At 50.0% G+C, this 19,079-nt stretch overlaps 3 protein-coding genes across 5 annotated transcripts; 1 reads left to right on the forward strand and 2 right to left on the reverse strand.

The window, feature by feature from the left end:
- Positions 1 to 1,227: 1,227 nt before the first annotated feature.
- Positions 1,228 to 3,232, reverse strand: LOC102101973 (urotensin-2 receptor-like). The gene is given in 2 exon segments (XM_014256553.2): positions 1,228 to 1,624; positions 1,626 to 3,232. Coding segments are annotated over 2 exon segments (1,080 nt in total). The 5' UTR covers positions 2,309 to 3,232.
- Positions 3,233 to 4,560: 1,328 nt separating this feature from the next.
- On the reverse strand, positions 4,561 to 12,708 carry LOC102109130 (arf-GAP with dual PH domain-containing protein 1-like). Of its 2 annotated transcripts, XM_088055327.1 has the most exons (12): positions 11,590 to 11,673; positions 10,659 to 10,711; positions 10,467 to 10,551; positions 9,500 to 9,591; positions 9,319 to 9,401; positions 8,505 to 8,617; positions 7,721 to 7,867; positions 7,237 to 7,320; positions 6,857 to 6,919; positions 6,290 to 6,361; positions 5,579 to 5,810; positions 4,561 to 5,491 (listed from the first exon to the last, which is right to left on the reverse strand). In XM_088055327.1, the coding sequence occupies exons 3-12, from the start codon at positions 10,494 to 10,496 to the stop codon at positions 5,463 to 5,465; spliced, it is 945 nt and encodes a 314-aa protein (XP_087911453.1). In that variant the 5' UTR covers positions 10,497 to 10,551; positions 10,659 to 10,711; positions 11,590 to 11,673; the 3' UTR covers positions 4,561 to 5,462. The 2 variants fall into 2 exon arrangements, with proteins under 2 accessions (XP_087911453.1, XP_005527653.1); XM_005527596.3 differs by lacking the exon at positions 10,659 to 10,711 and having other exon boundaries at positions 10,467 to 10,597; positions 11,590 to 12,708.
- A 59-nt stretch (positions 12,709 to 12,767) lies between these two features.
- Positions 12,768 to 18,214, forward strand: NOL12 (nucleolar protein 12). Of its 2 annotated transcripts, XR_001331780.2 has the most exons (7): positions 12,768 to 12,906; positions 12,994 to 13,099; positions 13,198 to 13,246; positions 13,667 to 13,809; positions 14,682 to 14,782; positions 15,350 to 15,683; positions 17,644 to 18,214. XR_001331780.2 is itself a non-coding variant. In XM_005527597.2 (6 exons), exons 1-6 carry the CDS (start codon positions 12,827 to 12,829, stop codon positions 15,519 to 15,521), a joined length of 651 nt encoding a protein of 216 aa, XP_005527654.1. In that variant the 5' UTR covers positions 12,768 to 12,826; the 3' UTR covers positions 15,522 to 16,988. The 2 variants fall into 2 exon arrangements, 1 of the variants encoding a protein (XP_005527654.1); XM_005527597.2 differs by lacking the exon at positions 17,644 to 18,214 and having other exon boundaries at positions 15,350 to 16,988.
- Positions 18,215 to 19,079: the final 865 nt, after the last annotated feature.

Genomic DNA, 19,079 nt, shown 5'->3' on the forward strand with positions numbered 1-19,079 from the left:
CAGCTGGAGAACAGGGACTTTCCCCTACAGCAGCCATACCTGCCGTTCTTATTTCATAATTCATGAGGTTCTGACAAGTCCTAGGTACTCATGCAGAGAGAGGCTGGGCTGCTAGGAATTTTGGGTCTGAGGAGGAAGAGAGATGAGAGTTTAGCTGAAAGGTAAGAGCACTTGGGGTGTATGAGCAACTTGAGGCTCTGCAGCTGGATCTTTCTTGAAGTCCTGTGTTGCCCAAAGCCCATCAGCTTTGGATGATCACATCACACTCTTTTTAGGGCTACATCTGTAACTGTAAACATGACATCAAGCATCCTGTGCATAGGCATGACAGGGGGACAGCATAGCTTGGGGGCTCTTCCCATGGGCTGATAAGGATGAAGCTATCCGTTCTGGAGAAGAGAGGTTCAGCAGTATGGAAATGAGCCATGCTAGGCTAGATGGTCTCAAGGCAAGAAACCTGGCTCAGTTTACACAGAGGTATTGACACAGTCTGGCAGACTGGGGTACACTTGGTGGCCCAGAAAACTGGGGATTTCCCTCAACCACAGCAGGGCAATGGTGCTGGTGAGGGTACCATGAACTGTCATGATGGACACAGAGGAGAGCTCTCTCTCCTTGCAGCTTCCTCTGCTGGGCTGATCTTTAAACCTGAGCAAATGTACTGGACTCCCTGGGCTGTACTACAGGGGAATCTCGCAATGCCTCTTAATTGCACTTGGCAATCTTTCTTTAGATTCTTCAAAGACGTTTTTTGCGATGGTTTCTGGAAGAAAGCTTAGTGGTAGCTTTACTACAGGAATATGAACCTGAGTGAGGTCTCCTGCTAGTGTGGCTGTTTCTTGAAGTGACTCACTGTTCTTGTGAAATCTATGACTCACTGTTGTTCTGACTTTGTTATGGCTTGGCCTGTTGCTAGCAAGGAGATGAGGGGTGGCAAAGGTTCCCCAGATATATAATTTAGACATATCGAAGCTGACTGCTCCCTTCCACCCACTCCCCAACCTTGTGCAAGGTGGAGGCTGATGTGTGAGGGCTGAAGGATCTGAGGATGGAGTCAGGATCCCTGAGACAAGCACTCTCCCCACCCAGCTGAGCAGGATGAGCAGCCACGCAAAGGTGAAAGCACTGCAACAGCATTGATGGAGGACACTGCATGCTGGCATGGAAAGTGACACACTTTTATTTCTCAACATGACCCCAGCCAAAGGTCAGATGTTCCCAGCCTGCTCACCCCTCGCTTTCCCTCACAGACCCCGACAGCTCCATGAAAGCCAGGGGGATGCTGTGGCTTCCCGCAACCTGCTGAGAGGGTGCTGCAGGCCGTGCCGCGCCCGGCCCGGTGCGGCCATGGCTCCGGCGGTAGCTGCTGGCAAGCAGGGTGTAGAGGAAGGGGTTGACACAGCTGTTGCCATAGGCCAGGCAGGTGACACCGAAGTTAAGGTAGGCCTGGGCAGTGGGGCCGATGCCCAGCCCCTCTCCCTGGTACAGCCCGGCCAGCTGCCAGGCCCAGAAGGGGAGGAAGCAGGCCCAGTAGGCCACCACGATGGCAGAGATCCTGGAGAGGAGCTGCCAGGCAGGGGCCCGGCCGGCCACCGGCAGCCCCAGGTGCCAGGCCGAGGACCAGGCGGGTGTAGACGATGCCCAGCATGGCACCGGGCGCCAGGACGCTGGTGGTGAACAGCACGGTCAGGTAGAGCCGGAAAGCTGATGGCGTCCAGGTGGGGACGCAGATGCGCTTGTGGGGGCCGTCCCCCTCCCGCAGCTGGGTCATCACCATCATGGGGGCAGTGAGCAGGAGCGAGAGGAGCCAGAGGATGGCGCTGGCCAGTTTGCGGTAGGCGTTGCTGGCCTGCCTGGCCCGCAGAGGCCTGGCCACCGCCCAGTACCTCTCCAGGCTCATGGCGGTCAGGAGGAAGATGCTGGCATGCATGGTGAGGAGGTCCAGGCCAAGCAGAAGCCTGCAACCCACATCCCCAAAGAACCAGTCGTGGGTGAAGTAGGTGCAAACCACAAAGGGGATGGTGGAGAGGTACAGGAAGTCAGCCAGGGCAAGGTTGATCATGTAGACTCCCAAGGAACCTGCTGAGCAGCCTGCCACCCTGCCAGAGGCCACTGCCACTGTGTAGATGTTCCCCACCATCCCAGTGAGGCACATGGCCAGCAGCACTGCACCCAGCGGCCCTGTGACCAGGCTGTCCCCTCCCAGGACATTGCTGTCATCATCCCCACCACTGCTTTCCTCCAAGAAACTGCCACCCTTGGGATCCTCTCTAGGACTTGGGCTGATGAGAGAAGGGTTGTAAGACATCTTTGGGTAAGCTGAGCAAAAGCAAATCAAACTATCAAAGACCTGTTCCTTCCTCCTGCCTTCTGCCCTTGCTGTACAGAACACGTCTGTCCTTAACAGCAAAGCAGCCAAGGAAAGAATGGGGAGAGTTCATCAGACATAGTCAGGATGCTCCAGAGAAGTCTTTTCCTCACCTCCAGCTGCCCAGTCCATTTTGCTGATGTTGTCCATCACAAACTCTGTCCGGTTGTTCTCCTTAACCATGAAAGAGCCAAGAAAGGGACATTGCCTTTTCCTTCAAGACCAGTACGTGCAAGATAACCTCTGCCAGCCAGGAGGAAATGTCTCTTCTTCACTAGCTCATCCTTTGCTGCTTCTCCAGAGCTTGCTGGGCCCACAGAAACAGTGGATGAACAAGCAGATTTCTGCTCCCAAGTCTGTGTCAGCTCAGCTCAGACAGACTTTGGAGAGCCCCCACGAGAGCCCCGCTGAACCAACCCCCTGAGAGCTGCCTTGACCTCTGCACGGAAGAACGTGCCTGACTCACAGCTTCACACACCGGTGTGAATACAGGTCCCAGTTTATACTGGGCTTTTAGCCACTAGCTGAGGAGCCCTTCCTCTTTCTGGCAGACATACTTTCTTCCCCATATCTTCCTGCACCTTTATCCTGCTCTGTCTTCCTTCTTGTTCTTGTTTCCCTTTCTTTTTCCCATTTCACCTTCATGGTTGTCCTCATTTGTGACAGGAGACAACTGAAAGACAAGACTCCATAATATGGCAAGGAGGGTGGAAAGCATCATGCTGTGGCTTTAGAAGGGAAACAAGGGCCAGCCCTGGAAGTGCAATAGGCAGGGAGCAGCCACACAGCTCTCCCTAGCCAAGCCAGACTGAAAGAACCTGTCCCCCGCTCCCTCCCAAGGATGTCAGGGCCCTTTGAGGTTTGAGTATTGTGGATGTAGTCCCCAGTTTGCAAGCAGGCCCACCAGATTGTAGGATATCTCACATTTTCTCTCCTGGCCCTTTTCCACCTTTGCCTCCAAGTCAGCAACAAGCTCCTGAAGACTCAAAGGACTGGATATTTTAGACTCTGTCTTTCCTTCCTCTCCACAAAGACCATCCTCCCCCTGTAAGCTTTCCCCCTCCTTCCCTCGGAGCCCCAGGAAGCTGCCTCGCCTCAGAGCAGGGAGCAGAAGCCCATTACGTGGCACCACCGCCTTCTAGCGAGGCACCAGCACACGACACCCATGCCCGGTGCTAGACTGCCCTTTCCTCACTCACATCTGAGCCTCGCTAGACACGGTGGGACAGAATTTGCGGAGAAGAGACAGACGTGCCATACAACATGTACTCTCTGTTAGTTCAGGGTTTCAGGCCATTCCAGCCACACTCTTTTGCATCATCGGTGTATTAGCTCCATTGTGGCTGAGTCAAATGCCTCAGCAGTGGTAATTCAGCAGCAAACAGGAGGAGGAGGCATCCCATCAGTACTCCCCGCACTGTGCAATGACCTTTGGTTTTCAGGGAAATCGTGCTCCAAACTGGGAGAGATCAGGAAAACGCAGTGAAAATATACTTCTAGGTGGATATTTCCATTGCACCATGTCAGCAGGGTGAGTGATGCTTCTTCTCATCCAGGAAGCTGATGCTTCCAACAGCTTGTGGTGGTCTTGGCGCAGTGTGGGGTCCCCAGAGAAGCAAAGGGGCACCGTAAGTCTGCCTTTTTGGTTCTGATGGGAATAATCACAGTCCACATGCCCCAGGAAATACAATGAACTGCTATGGCTTTTTGGTTCATCATCTCTGCTTTCTCTTTCCAAAAACCAGCCTCATACTTCAGCAGTTAATAGGTCAGCTAGTTTAGGAAATTAAAATAAATTGCAATGTGATTTCTTATTTATTTCTTTAGGAGCTAATTAAAATACTGGTTGTCTCGTTATTTCCAGCTAGCTCCCCTTAACACATGAGATACCTTCTCTCACACTGCCTGAGTAAAACTGCAAATGCATCAGATACTAGTCACCAGCAGAACTCAGCTACTCCTTCCAGCATGTGAAACACAGCTCTCCCAAGAGAGCTTTAAGAGATGAGTTTTAAGACATGAATCATGGGTTGATTTAGTGTTTTAGGCTAACTCTTACTAATAGAGACTTCCCCTGTTATACTACTGCATACAATGATATGTATGTGTGATATACAAGATAAACATATGCAATGTGCAGGTCAGAATGAAAGTGCCAGGCCTTTGACATACAGAGAATGAGGGAGCAGAGATCCATGTATTACTATATTCAGCATCAACCCTGAAGTAGTAGAGACAGCAGACTCTGAACTCTATACATGTTATCAGCTTCTCCTTGCAAGACCCAACCCCTCACCATTTTAACAAGTCTGGCAGCTGATCTTCAGTGGCATGAATACACCTCAGGGTATTTTCCCTAGGGCAGCATTTCACCTCCATCACTTTTTGTTATGTGTGTATATAATGTATACACATACCCAAATGTATATTCACATTATTTTTGAGACGATCTCTTAATCTTCTCTGAAGCATTTGGTGAAAGGTCTGCACACAAACGTCATCTGAAGAAGCTTTCAAGCCCATACATGGCAGAAAGAAACAGGCCTCAGATTTGGCTGTTAGGTTACATCTTTTAAGTGACCTTTCTCAACCACTGCACTACCTGATCAAATATCTAGATGTTTCACATCTCTGTCACCAGCAGGTATGATATTTCTTGTAAAGGAACAGTCTCTTTTAGTCCAGCAGCCCCTGTAACCAGCTGGGGTGCCTGGCTCCAGCCAGTTTTCTTGCATCAGGTGGTTGGCTGTCTGCAGTTTCATGCAGGAGTGATGCTAGGTCCCACGCCCAAGACAGTAAGTGCCAAAGTTTTCAAGGCCTGACTGACAGGCAAGACCTGTCAACATGCAGTCAGATCACAGCAATTTAACAGGGACAGGCTGTACTGAGGATTCAGATGCACAAAATCTTGCCTTGAAAAGAAGCAGCTTAATCGGGCCCTCAAAACAAAGTGGATATTATATGGGGGCAAAAGTGCTTCAAAGGGTGCTCCAAGAGCACTGTGTTTCTCTGATGTCAATCTCCTCTCCTGTCCTGACAGCAACCCAATAGGACCAGGTAGAGTTGAGTCATAGTGAGATTCCTGCATGGCTTCCTAGGACTTAAACTTGAAGTAGGCTTCAACTGTAGTGAAGAAAAAAGGAGGTGCATTAGGGCAATGCCCTGAATGGGAGTGGCAGGAGGGAAAGGAAACAGCATCCAGGCACTTACTTGCATATTCCTGTGGTGTCATGGCCTGGTTGATGACACTAGTGAAGGCTCTGATCCACTCCAGCTGGTCAGTCTCTGTCTCACAGGTGAAGAGGTATTCCCGGTCAGGGGTGACAATGGTGATGCCATAGTGCCAAGAGAAGTTGCCCTGTGTCCCTGAAGGCAATCCCTTCTGGACACTATATCCATTCTCTCCACTGCCCACAAATACTTCACCCTTAGCAAAGGCGTCCTGCACATCGGGAGGGAAAGACGGTGATTTATGGAATCTCAGAAGAACAAGTGCACCTAAGGACAGGAGGAGAGTGTGTGAGGATCAGGGATGTAGCAGCAAAAGGTTTTGGAGGTGATCAGGGGATTCAGAAGAGCAGTGAGTCTATGCTCAAAGGCAGTAGTGAAAAGGAAAAAATAAGGACATGAACCTCAAGAGGTCTGAGAGAGGAACTGATGCTCTCACCTCTCTGTGTCACCCTCCCATCACCACCTTTACACTGCTGCCCTCCCTGTTCCCACTGTTTGCAGGCAGCGCAACAAACACACAAAGCATGTGATGAACTAAAAGGGATGGAAAAGGGAAGACCTGGAGACCATTCATAGCAGCTGGGAAACCTGCAAGACACCCTTACTGCAGAGCAGAGACCCAGTTTGCGCTTTGACCCTGCCCTCAGCACCGTTGCCTGCAGCTGCCCGGCGGTCTCATCTCCCTCTCACCAAAGGATCCTTGAAGTACATGAGCCTGCGGTGATCCAGCGTGAACCAGCGCTTCTTGAAAGCCTCCCTCTGCTGTGAAGGGAAGAGGTGACATGTGTGAGGGGACAGTGCCCTCTGCTGCGAGCAGTGCGAATGGATACCCCAAACTCATCCCAACCGCTTGAAGCAAGCCCCTGCCTTAACAGCAACCTCCTCCTCGCCCTTTGTGAGCTGAGAGTAAGGGTCAGTATCCAGCTGCTGTCCCCAACTCCTGAACTTCGATGAAGGACCCCAGAGTGGAGACAGGAGAAATCTGGACACTAAATACCTGTAAGGTCACTCACACACAGACACATGCAGAGAGATCTGTCGCTCTGGGAGAAAGCAGGGACTCTGGCTTCATCTACTTTCACATGTGTCCTTCCCCTTCCTTTTATTCTCCCCTCCCTTGGTGAACACACACTGTTCCCACGGGTGTCTAAAGAGTCAGGGGGAATGGGGAAACAGCAGGAGAAAAACATTGAAGTAGGGAAAGTCAGTGGTGCTCTGACAGGCCCCTGTTAGATTTTTTCTACCATAGCAGCTCACCTTGGGACCGGTCTTCTCCATGTACCCCTCCTTCAAGAAGTTTCTCGTCAAACGATTTTTAATCTGACAAAATGGCAAGAGTAACATCCACTTAGCTGGGCCTCTTTGCTAGTCATTTCCCTCCCCCACCCTTCTATTCCCCCAAATTCAGTCTCTTTCTAAATTTATATTTCCCAAACTGCCTAGCTAGGCATCACCTCTGTCTCCAAAATGCCCAGAAACAGCAGAGAGCAGCTGTTTTCTGACCACCACAGGCCCTTTTAAAAACACCTTCTCATCCTTTTATCTTTACCCTGCAATTTCCACTTCCGTACCTGGGGTTGTAACAGTAACTAATGAGCACTTTTATCACAAAAGCAGCAGGAGACTCAGGGCCTTACCTCATTATCGCTGGCAATGGGAAATGCCACCTTCAGGTAATGGAACTGCACAGAGCGGATGGCGTTGAACCAGTCCACTACCTCCTGAGGATGGAACAGGATAGGACAGAAAGCTTAGCCAGGGCAAACAGTGGGCCATCTAAATTCACCTAGCCGCACCCAGCCCTGTGTTAACTACGAACACAGCCAGCTCTCCCTCTGCAGCATCTCCCTCACATGCACACAGCCAGCACGGCTGCCCCATTCCCCACATGCACAGGCAGCACACATTCTATAGAACTCCTCCCACACAAACCAACTCAGCCAGTGCTCCTGCCCTGCTCCCTGCAGCAAAACTCTCTTGCAGATACACAAACACAGAGCCAGAACCCCCACCCTATTACCTACAGCAACTCTCACACACTCCATCCTACCCATGCTTCATACTATTTAATATCAGCAGCTCCTCAATGCCTTTGCAGTCTTTGATGCTAAAAACAGATACCTTTCCACTTTCATGGTAGACAAATATATTCCTGGTCTTATTGTCTTTGAGATAGGTGATCTGCAGGCCATTGGGATTCCCAATCTTCTCTGGCTGGAATGTAGCATTGATGACATCTATTTTAACATTGATTTTGGGTTCTTTGCCCTGAAAACAGAAAGGCATTGATCATGCATGAGCAATCCTAGAAGGAAAGAGACCTGAGCTGCTGACTAAGTGGTGTAAGGCAGGGTCAGAGGCCTGATGCAGGTGGAGAACCTTGTACTTGGCTTTTTTAAACCTTCTGAGGTTCATATCAGCCCACTTCTGGAACTTGTCCAGGTTCCTCTGGATGACATGTCCTGCTTCTCCCTACCCTGAGCCATTCCCTCCCTTGTGACAGCATTTTAGCTCTTGCCCCACTCATTTCTGAGAGATGAATGAGCAGAAAAATAGCCCTCCTCAAGACCAACCAGAGAAAAGGTTTTTGCCGACTTGGTCCACAATGGGGTGATGCTGGTTCCAGGAATGGTGCAGGATTACACATCCAGGCAAATGGATAGGAGTTAAGTGAAAGTTCAGTCCTTTCCTCAGTAGTGAAGGAAGCACAAAGGGAGAGCATGAGGAAAAGTCACTCTGACAGCAGCAAGAGGACCCTTCTCCTTAGTGATATGTTTTGTTATCATCCCTGAGTTGGGATGAGCAGGGCACTCTCAGAAACATGTGTAAGAAATCAGAACATCTCTGTCACCCCGCTGCTCTGGGTGGAGTACACACTGAGGTGGGAGTTGACCACCATACTCACATCCTGCTTGGTGAAATACTTCAGACATCCCTCTCTCTCAGACAAGAGGAACTTGCGGGGTAGAAACTGCCCGTTGTCTCGACCTCGCTTCCAAAGGATGCCTTCCTTCACCCCTTGGAGCAGAAAAACCACTTATAACAGCATTCCCCCACAGGCATAGTAGGCATCAGAGAGCTGCATGCAGCCTGGGGCCCAGCCACCCCTCTGAGACAAAGAACATGATGGACTATTGCTGAGAATAAACTCTTCAGATGTTTCACCTCTGACTTACAACTAAAGATGGTGGTGTTCCCATGTTTGCAGTGCAGATAAGCGCTCACCAAAAGACACTCCCATGTTCTTTCCACCTCCTAGTCCTGCTCCCACTGCTACCTCTGTGCAAGAGCTGTCTCCTGTGAACACTAGAGTCTTGGTCCATGTAGACTCTGGTGTGGGACCAGAATTCTTCCCACTTGGCTCTGCAGGTTCCAATGCCCTTTGTCACAGGACTGGCTGTGCCATTTCAAGGACAACTGCCATGGTTAGAGGGAGTGGCATGCAGAAGGACAGATATTCCTTATTGTAGATGTCTGTCTCCACCAAGACATCAAATGCCTTTGAAAACTGCCACCTGGTAACACCAGGCTTTTAAGCTACCTGTGGCAGTGCCAGCCTATGTTGTCCACAATTTAACACCCCCAAAACTATGCCCTGTAAGTACCAGTTTGGTTCTCAGAAGTACATGTGAGATTTGCAACACTGACACCTCATAATGCTCAGAAGTTTCCAGTAAAGGCAACAAACAGGATGTTTTGATGCTGTGTTCTGCTCTTACCATCAGAATATGGCAGCTGTTTTCCCGGCTCAGTAAATTCTTTGCGTTCATATTTGGCCCGTATCCACTGTTCTCTCAGCACTCTATGGAGAGAGGTGACAGGTAGATCAGAAACAAACTAGAGGAATTAGGGGAACAGAGAATTGCCCTTCCCCCTTTTCTTCTGTATGCAGCAACTTACTGGCAGTCATTGAAGGTTGGCTGGTAATAGTAAATAGGGATGTGAGCTTCATATATGGCTTTAGTCACAGCATTCCCATGCTTGGCCAAAAACTGCAGAGTTAGACAGAGAGTTAGTGCCTTGCCTTTGATGCAGACTCGTGTTGGACCTTTTCTTTCCTGACCCACTACAGGGCTAGATGCACATCAGACTCTAATGGAGCATTCTCTTTCCCCTCCATTGCAACATGCCAGCAGTCTGGCTGCAGGAAGGTGGGTCTCAAAGGTCTTATCTACTCTCAGACATTACACTGATTGCACCTGAATCAACAGAGTGCCATAAATGTCACTTCCATAAGGCTGGGTGCACACACGTTCAGTGGATTTGCTGCCATGCACCACATCTCCTGGAGAGCTCAACAACAGCTCTGCAATGCCATCTGGAAGGACATTCCAACCTCTTCCAAAGAGCAACAAGACACAGATTATTTTCTTTGGATCTCCAGAAAATATTTTCAGTCCCCTGAAGGTTAGTGAGTTGAGGGGGCTGTAACAGGGAGAAGACAAGTTCTCATAAGTGCCATTTTTCTCAAGAGATCATATTATAGCTGGAAACTTTTCTCAGAGAATGGAATTGCCCAAGATTTTCCCTTTGGACTGCTGAAATCAAGAGACATTGAGGCTGGATAGTCTTGGCAAGTGGAAAACAAGTAATCTGAAGCAACAAAGACCCTAAGTCTTAGTAAGATACATTACAATAGCTCTAGGTTTGTCATAAAGTAACAGGACATGAGGAGACACATAAGGCAAGTGTATCCTCCCTCTCCCAGTGGGTTGTGGGGAATTATCCCTGATTATCAAGAGTAGAAAGGAGACTGATTAAACCAGATTACATTCCAACTCTGTGAGGTCAAAGGACTAATTTTGCCAGGACTAGTGTATAGTGTAGCCCAAACCATCTGCCACATCCATGGGGATAAAGATCTCACCTGCACCTGAGCATCATCCCAGTAGTCCATCTTCAGGGATTTGACTTTGCTGATGCTAGGGATGTTGCGGTGAATTCCTGAACAGCTGAGACATATAAAGACACCCAAAGTAGAGGATGCCCAGTCAGGATCTGAGAATATGGAAAAGGGTATAACTAAAACTGGTGAATATTCCTGGGAGGTATGCCTCACCTGAGAATGTAGTCCTGAGAAACAGGGAGTTGCTGACCACAGTTTCATCCAAGCTGAGTAATTAATACCCAAGGCGTGGATGCCAGTCAGGAAAAAAACACAGCTATTAGTCCCTCCTTCCCCGTTCCAATCATTTTCACTACATTTTTAATGACTTGTATCTTGAAAAACTCCAAAGTGGTCTGTGAACTCCCTTTGTGTAAAGGATCACCCAGACAAAAATGAAACCACCTTTGGGAAAAGATCCCAGGAGTTGTTTAGTGCATCACAGCAAACGCCTAAGAGTGTTTAGCTCAGAAGTGGAAAATGTCCTTGAATCTAAAACTCTCCTGGAATAATTAAATAGGGCAAAATGGTATTAATTTTCACCGTCTTAATTTGGCTTGGGTGGTACACTCCTTTTGGAGGTGTATGATGGGTGTTTTTAGCAGCACTTGTAGGGCTTCAAACTGGGTACCCTTCTGAGAAGGCAAGCCCTTCAGTAAATGAAATTTCCTAGGCAACTGTGGCAGGCTGTCAGTTCAGAGCTGAGTCATGGCAGAGACAATGCGCTCCTGAATCATGCCTTCTTTCTGGAGAAGTTAGGATTTCACTGGAAGCTTTCCTGTCAGGTCCTGACTGGGCATGACCTTGATTTGCATTTGAGATCTGACATGACTACAACCCACAGTGCTGCAGCTATGCAGCCCCTGCTAATCTGGCACTCCCACATCCCTGTCCTTCCCACGAGTGCTATGGCAGCATCTTCTCCCTCCTCCCTTGGCAACTCTCCTCCAGGGAGAAGAAATGAATACCCAGAGCAATGCCTCCCTCCCTTTTCTCTCCACCCCAGGCTCCCGGGCAGTCCAGATAGCCAGCACTGAGTGGCTGCTAGAGATCAGCCCCAGCTCCCTGCTTCCAACTCTTCCACCAGCATCCTTCGGGGACTCACCTGGCTTCCCGCAGTCCGCACACAAAGAGTTCTCTGCTCTTTTCCACACTTCCTTCAGGGCCTTCATGCTCCGCTCGTTTCCTCCAGCCATCACCTCGGAATGGTGTCCCTCCAGGCAGGGCAGGACAGGGCCAGGAGAGCAGCTGCCTGCACTTTATGCACCTGTAGGCCAACCCGCTTCCTTATCCAGGAGAGAAGGAGAAGCTCTGGCAGACAGAGGGAAAAGAGGAAGGCAAGAGAACCTAAGGTTAAGGTTAATGGAAAGGGTACAGAGGCCTGTCGGTGCACCTGAGCCGGCTGAGAACAGGCAGGGGCAGAGACTGGAGGCTGAAGTGCACCCAGTCTGTGTGAGGAGTGAGGAGAAGGACGAGACCTGCCCCCATGGGCGTGGAGGGAAGTGCAGCAATTAACCACAGAACTGGTTTTTCCGCATTTCTTCTGGTGAAAGGACAGGCCAGGAAAAGAGCGCAGGCAGCAAGCAAGCTGATAAAGGAAAGCTGGCTGTGGACAAGTGACTGCCAGGCTGTGGCAGGACTCCTGTCAGGACTCGTCATGCTCTGTGGGTTAGGGGGACTGCCCCCACAACACTTCAGAAACTTCTACCGAAGTCAGCTGGCCACCACACAGGCATCACACCCATTTTTAAGGTGAGAACAGGGGAGCAGTAAAGGTTCAGGAGCTCCGCCAGTGTCACTCTAGGCCATCAGAACACGGCAGTCTTGATGCACCCACCAACTCATGCCAGTACCTCTCTCCACCACTACAGCAATCTTGGCTGTCCAGCCATATGCTGCAACTTGGACACAGCATCAGAGCCAGGACCCATCTCCACAATTGCCCTACCCGGATAAGAGGAGCAGCGCATGCTAACACCAAGAAATGACAATAGCTTGAAATAAACTCAGAGCTCTATTGAAGAACTGCAGACGTTAACTATTCGGAAGAGTGACATTTATTAAAGAGACGTAGAGGCAAAACACTCTGGAGCGCCAGAACGAGTCTCGGGCTGTGAGATCGGGTGCTACACTGCCGCGTTCTCCGCACAAGGCAGCGCCACAGAATCTTTAGCTGGGAGGAAGCTGCAGAGGAGCGTAGCCCGAGGCTCGCACGCCCGAAGCAGAGCGCAGGCCGGGCTCGGGGCCGGGCACAGGCGCACGGCAGGCCCGGGGGCGGCGGGCAGAGCTGCCGGCGTTCCGGCGGAAGGGGCGGGCACCGGCAGCAGCGGCGTGGGACAGCCATGGGCCGCAAGAAGAACAAGAAGGGTCCGGGCGGCCGCGAGGGGCGGCTGGTGGTGACTTTCGACGAGGAGCGGCGGAGGTGAGGCCGGGCAGGAGCCAGGGCGGGAGGCGGGGAAGGAAGGCATCCCCCGGTCGCTAAAAGCCGGGCGGTTCTGTCCTCTCTCAGGGAGTACCTGACCGGCTTCCACAAGCGGAAGGTGGAGCGGAGGAAGGCGGCGCTGGAGGAGATCAAACGGAAGCTGAAGGAAGAGCAGAGGAAAATGAAAGAGGAGGTGAGGGAAGGGTCTCGTGTCCCCCCTCGGCAGGACGGGCAGTGAGCGGGGCAGGAGGGGCGGGCAGAGGCGCCGCATGACCTGTTTCTGTTCCTCAGCGGCACCAGGAGTATCTGAAGATGCTGAGCGAGAGGGAGGAGGCGCTCGGTACGTGCTGGGCCCTCGGTGGGAGGGAGGGAGGGAGGGAGGGAGGTGGGCGGCCGTGGTCCGACAGCCTTGACTGGGTGCTGAGAGCTGGGGCAGGGGCGCTCACACGCTGTCCCACACTGAGCTGCTCGGTGCTGTCGTGTTCCCCAGCAGTCTGAGCAGTGACCCCACAGCCCTCTGTCCCGGGAATCATGAGGGTTCTACAGAAAGGAAGGAGCAGGAGAGCATCTCTAAGGTGTCACCAGGTCCCCTTCCAGGGGGAAGAAGGAACTTGCCCTCCAGGCTTGCAGTGCCAAGCCCCTCTGCCCTTTATCCCTGCACGCCAGGGCAGGGTGTCACCCCTGCCCAGCATCAGGAACAAGTGAGTTTATCCCGTGAAAAGCTGGGCACTTTGCAGTGCAGGATGTCTTGTGTTCCCAGAGGAGGCTGATGAACTGGAGCACTTGGTGACATCGCGGACAGAGTCTGTGAGCATCGACCACCCAAACCACATTGTAACAGTGACCACCATCAGTGACCTGGACCTGTCGGGGGCACGCCAGCTGGGACTGACCAGCCCCGTGGTAAAGCCTCTTGCTACCTCTCTCTATCAGCTGTTCACACTCCTGGGGCTGCTGAGGTAGGGCTGGTGGTGCCTGAGTATGTCCAAGTCCTTGCAGCTGGCTGGGAACAGGGATGAAGAGGGAAACTCATAACTTTTATATTTTTCTACAGTTTAAATTTGGCCTCTAAAGAGAAAGAGATGTCCTGTGTGAATAGCTCACTTCAAACCTCCCTAGAATCCTTTGCTAGTCCCGATTGACCCCGGTTAAAGGAAAAGTGTTACTGGACTGGGTGGCAAAAATGTAATACTTTAAAAGCTGATACAAGACAAGCAGCAAGATTTCAGACTTCGCTGCATGGTCTGTCCTTGACCTCCTTCCTGTGTCCTGTTCAGAAATATTACTGTAAGCATGAGGAGGAATTTCTCTCTCCATAATCCTGTGTTTGGACCACAAATAAGGAAACCATTCAGTTCTGGCTGTGGTCACTTTTATTTTCAAAATACATGTAACTAAGACCTTGTATTTGTTTCATAGAGACTCTCAGGTATTGGTTGTGCTTACATTTGTAAGGTCATCTAATCTGAAAATCTGCTCAAAGAGGTCTTGATAGTAATTTAAGCAAAAGCCAAGACCTTTGGTTCGTTCAATTTTAAACTTCAATCACGTGGCCATTAAGATTATGCTGAAGTTTTTGAGTCTTGGGGTGGATTACTGTAAGACATCTCTGGTTGTGCCTTTCTGTGGGACTGCAGTAGGAAACCTAGACACTTGGACAGCGAGGGGTGTGAAGAATTAAAAAATCTTCACCTGTGACTAGTTAGTTCACAAAACAGGATGAAAGCAAGAAGGCAGTGGAAACGCCAGAATCACAGAAGTGCTTTATTTTTAAGGGAAAAACTGATGGATCTGAAGAAGAGAAAGGAGAAGAGGTGGTGAACAAGCCCGTGAGAACAATGCCCAAGAAGTCCAGAAACCCCTTCCTTTCTGAAAAGTACGTGCAGATTCCTTCAGGCCTTTGCTGCTGGGCTCTGGTAGCTGATGGGGATGGTGTGTGTTGCGGGATGCGCGGCGTGGCCGCAGGAGGGGCGCGGTGCAGCCCGGCCAGGGGCGGCAGGAGGCGCTGGCGGGGCGCGCCCCGCTCGGCTCCGGTGACCGAGCGAGGGCCGGGTGGGCTTCGTCCTCACCTCTTCCCTAGTCCTTCATCGCGGCACGTTCCGCAGCGTGCTTAGCTTGTCTCTAGGGCTGAAGGTCAGAGGCTCCTAAAGCTGAAAGCTCAGGCATTCTTAGCATTTTTCAGTATCCAGGTTTTACAGCTGCTTTGAGGGCATGGAGAGTTACTTTAGCTCTGTGGGGTCTGGGCAGCGCACTGCTCACAACATTCATTTTTGTTGTTACCGCACATGGAGGCTTGCAGGTTTCCCACATAGCTTAGAGGGACTTGCCATGTCTGGCATCCATTCCTGCTGGGTCGCTCAGAGCTCTCCAGCTATTGTTGTGGTGTCGCCTTGCTTCTGCAGGCTTTAGTCCTCAAACATTTTTCTCTTTCTGCCCTGCACAGAATCTCTTCTCTTACTGCCACGCTGCACATGCACAGCCGGAAAAAGACAAAAGGAAAGAGATCCCAACGTGGGCAAGGCCCACGTAAGAAAATCCAGAAGTCCAGCACAGGGCGAACCACCAAAACTCAGCGTCGGAGGCTGACTGGAAAAATGGGCCGTGACCAAGATTAACAGAGAAACTAATGTTCAGACCACCAGCTGGGACAGTGCTCCACATCTGGGCTGCTGCTCTTCAGGACCCTGTCATTGTGGGCAGGCATCTTGTTTACATGGCATTCTGACTGGCCACGAACCCAGTTCAGCCTTTCTATAGCCTTCTGAGCACTGGTCAAGGTGACTAGACACTCTACCCATTTATTTTTGCTGTGATCTCCAGTTAAGTGTCTGGGTGCCACAGAATCCCTTAAAAACTTCTGCTGAAGGTCATGCTCTCTATCTGGCATAAGCCTTCTGTCCTTGCTCCCCCCTCTTTCAGACTTAATACTTGTCTTTATCAAAGAAGAGGATTTGGGGCAGAGTGCAACAGGCACATTGTTGTCAGGGCAATTTGAGAGACTTGGGAGAGCTTTGCTTGCACTCCTGCATCAGTGCCCTGGCATTTGGGCTGTGCAGTAAATCCTTTTTCCATGGAGACATGGTGTCATCTTGTCTCCTGTGTTTCCTCACCACACAACACAGTGCCACACCTGAATGCAGGGGTACTTTTTGTTTGATACTTGTGCCAGGTGAAACTGGGTAACATTGCGAATAAATTTGAAGTCATTTTGCTAAGAAAAAAAAATAAAAAATATGTGACTTATTTGAAGCATAGCAGGGGCTGTGCTAACACCAGTACCAACTGGAAATAGTGGGAGGTAATTTCTGGAGTTTAAAGGATATTGAAATTCACTGGTGCTTGGAGAATGTAATAGCTAGGAGCTATTTCTGTGGCAAGGCAGAGCCAGCTAGAGCAGGAATGGCTCATTCCATTGTCTGCTGAATATGCCGATCGTAACTGCGATAGCTCAGGGGAGTATGAAATGCCCTAATGCCCTTGCTGTTTGTGTGTGGCCCTCTCTGGGGTGGGAGTGGCAGGGGCTGCCCTTGCCCTTTACCTCAGGGTTGCTGCAGTTATTAGTAGCTAATTGCCTTTCTTCTTAGGACCTCAGTGTATGTTTTTTACTGTGGTTGCCCTCAGCAGGGGGAGAAAAAAAAAATTTGTATGGTTGGAATTTAGGAATACTGGTGGCAAAACTGTGAGTGAATCCTCTGAGGAGGAGAGTGAGCCCAGGCAGCATGCTGGCCTCTGTCCTGGACTATCCTGGAGTATTCTTTCTCTGTGAGCCAGGCCTCCTCCCATGCCATGTGTGCACTGGAAAGGAAATGACAGAAAAAGCCTATGTGTCCAAAACCCACACCAGAAAAATTTGCAACCCAGCAATGGGCAAGTAAATAGATTCCTCATGCCAGAAATGGGAGGGAAGAGTAAAGCAGTGCCTGAGGCTGCATGGAGGAACATCAGAACAATGCTGATGGCCACCAGCCGCTAAAGTGAATGGCACCAGCTTGATGTATCTCTCCATCGTTACTTGTGGAGTGTGCACACAGAGCTGTTCTCCAGAGTGTGTTCAGGGGGAGGGTGTGATCTCAACACTGATAGCAGAAGCACAATTTCTGCTAGAGGGAGGGTTCTCGAGGGAACACACGTGCTTGTGGTAAGGAATGGGGCCTTCCTGCACTTCCCTTTCCTTTCTGAGGAAGGTAATTGATGGGGAGGTGGACACCGTTATCACTGCTGCCTTGTATGCTTGGATTCAGAGTCCCTACCCTGGGCTGAGTTCTTGGGCACTAACACAGAATAAATACAGTCACATTATTAAGGTGTGTGTGTGTATGGTTTTCTCACCTCCAAAATAGTTCTCAAACACTGCCTTAAAGGCCCCTCCAGAAAGGTCATGGGATTTAATGGGTGACCTTACCTATCCACCTGTCTCACCTGGGGTTCTTGGGTGTTTCAGAGCTGCAAAAACACAACTCAGGCAAGACCAAAAGTGTTATGCTGAACTGGATCTCAGCCAAAGTATCCAAGAGGTCCTATGTGTGATGTGTGGAGCATAAATTATTGCTTGTTCTGGTTTGGGAGTTAATGCTCTAGAGCATTCTGTGCTTGGTGGGTTTGAGAGGGATGAAGTGGGGAAGGAGAGGGAAGTTCTGTTTGGAGAGGTATGTCACACCAAGGGGACTGCAACTCAAAGCTGGAGGACAGGGTGACATCCTTGGTCTAGATCATACAGCAGCTTTTCCTTCTCTCCAGGACACAGTGCCTTGTGGGGTGACCGTGGACAGAAGGTGACCTGCCTGCTTCCTTACCCAAGGAGTTTGCTCTGGAGCTGGGATGGCCACTGTAAAAGAAGTGTACTATCTGTTTGAGAAATCTGCTGGAGAGTGGAGTGTGGAATATGGATCAGTTGGCTTCTCCAGCCTGTAGGCAGCCTGGCATGGTAGCTGGGACAGAGCTGGATGACCTAATTGTTCTCCGGATGAGGTGTTAAGGGTTCAGTTTTTATCATTTTGCTGCCAGGTGATCTGGAAGAATCTCACTTTTAAGTGTTTGCTGTTTCCCTGGCCTAATAACATTTTGTAGCCTTTCTCAAGTATCAGCTGAAGTCTCCAACAGCCCCTTCCATGCTCTGAAATCTTTCAGCTCCTGCTAGAAAATGAGTTTTCAAAATAAAAAAAAAAACAAAACAGAAACAAACCAAAGAAGTGTATGGAAAAACTGAGAACAGAACTGTTAAATCCTATACAGCATTAACCATCAGGATTGTTCACTACACTATTGATTTCTCCATTTGATTGATTAAAACTTTATTCTGTAATGTGAATTACTGACTCAGCCCTAGCCTGCTGGTTTTGTTATGCACGGGCTATACAGCCAGGCTACCCCTGAATATATTGAAATGAGGATATGAGTTTTCACACACAAGTTAGTGAGTGAAGTGTTTGCCAGACACATCACAGTTCATACCAGACTTTGGCTTAAAATTATTCTTTGCTGCTTCCTCTTGTTTTCAAGATGGATTTGAGCATTTTGGTGTTGGTTTTTTTTTTCTTTCCTTAGCTGCTCAAGAGAAGGCTGCTTTCAAATATAAGGTGCTTGCAAAATGTAAGGTACTTGCAAAAATCAAATGTGCTAGTGCACATTTATGGAGTTGCTGCTCCATAAAATAAAAGCAGAGACCAGCAGCTCCCTGTGAACCCCCTTTTCCACAGGCATTTCACGCGTGGCTCTGCAGCTAGGTCACCTCGGGCACCTGCACATTGCTGTGCACGTGCCCCAGGCTCGCACAGAGATGCAGGGCTTTGACATGGGCTGCCACACTGGGGTTGCCATGCATGATGGCTTTCACTGGCTAGACTGCGATTCTGCACACATGCACACACAAAAATCTAATTGGGATTACAAAGGATCAAAAGCAGACTGGGGGCCAAAAAGATCAGACAGCTGGGGGAAAACTGGAGTGCAGCAAAGAGGAGGAATGGCTGCAGCGTGTGCATGAGCTGTGTGATAATCGGTGCACTGTAGTTACTACTCCTGTAGTGTATCAAGCTCAAGGCTGTACTCAGTACAGTCACACTGCTGCTTCCAGCACTGTGTTCCAGAAATGAACTCGAGAAAAAAAGTTACTGGGACAGTGATGAGAACTTTCGGGGACTAAAAGGCAGCTGAATAATGGGATGTGCGGGGTA

This window comes from Pseudopodoces humilis, chromosome 5, assembly GCF_049639895.1.
Source record: "Pseudopodoces humilis isolate 2021_Gansu_Grassland_sample_001 chromosome 5, ASM4963989v1, whole genome shotgun sequence".
Lineage (NCBI taxonomy): Eukaryota > Metazoa > Chordata > Aves > Passeriformes > Paridae > Pseudopodoces > Pseudopodoces humilis.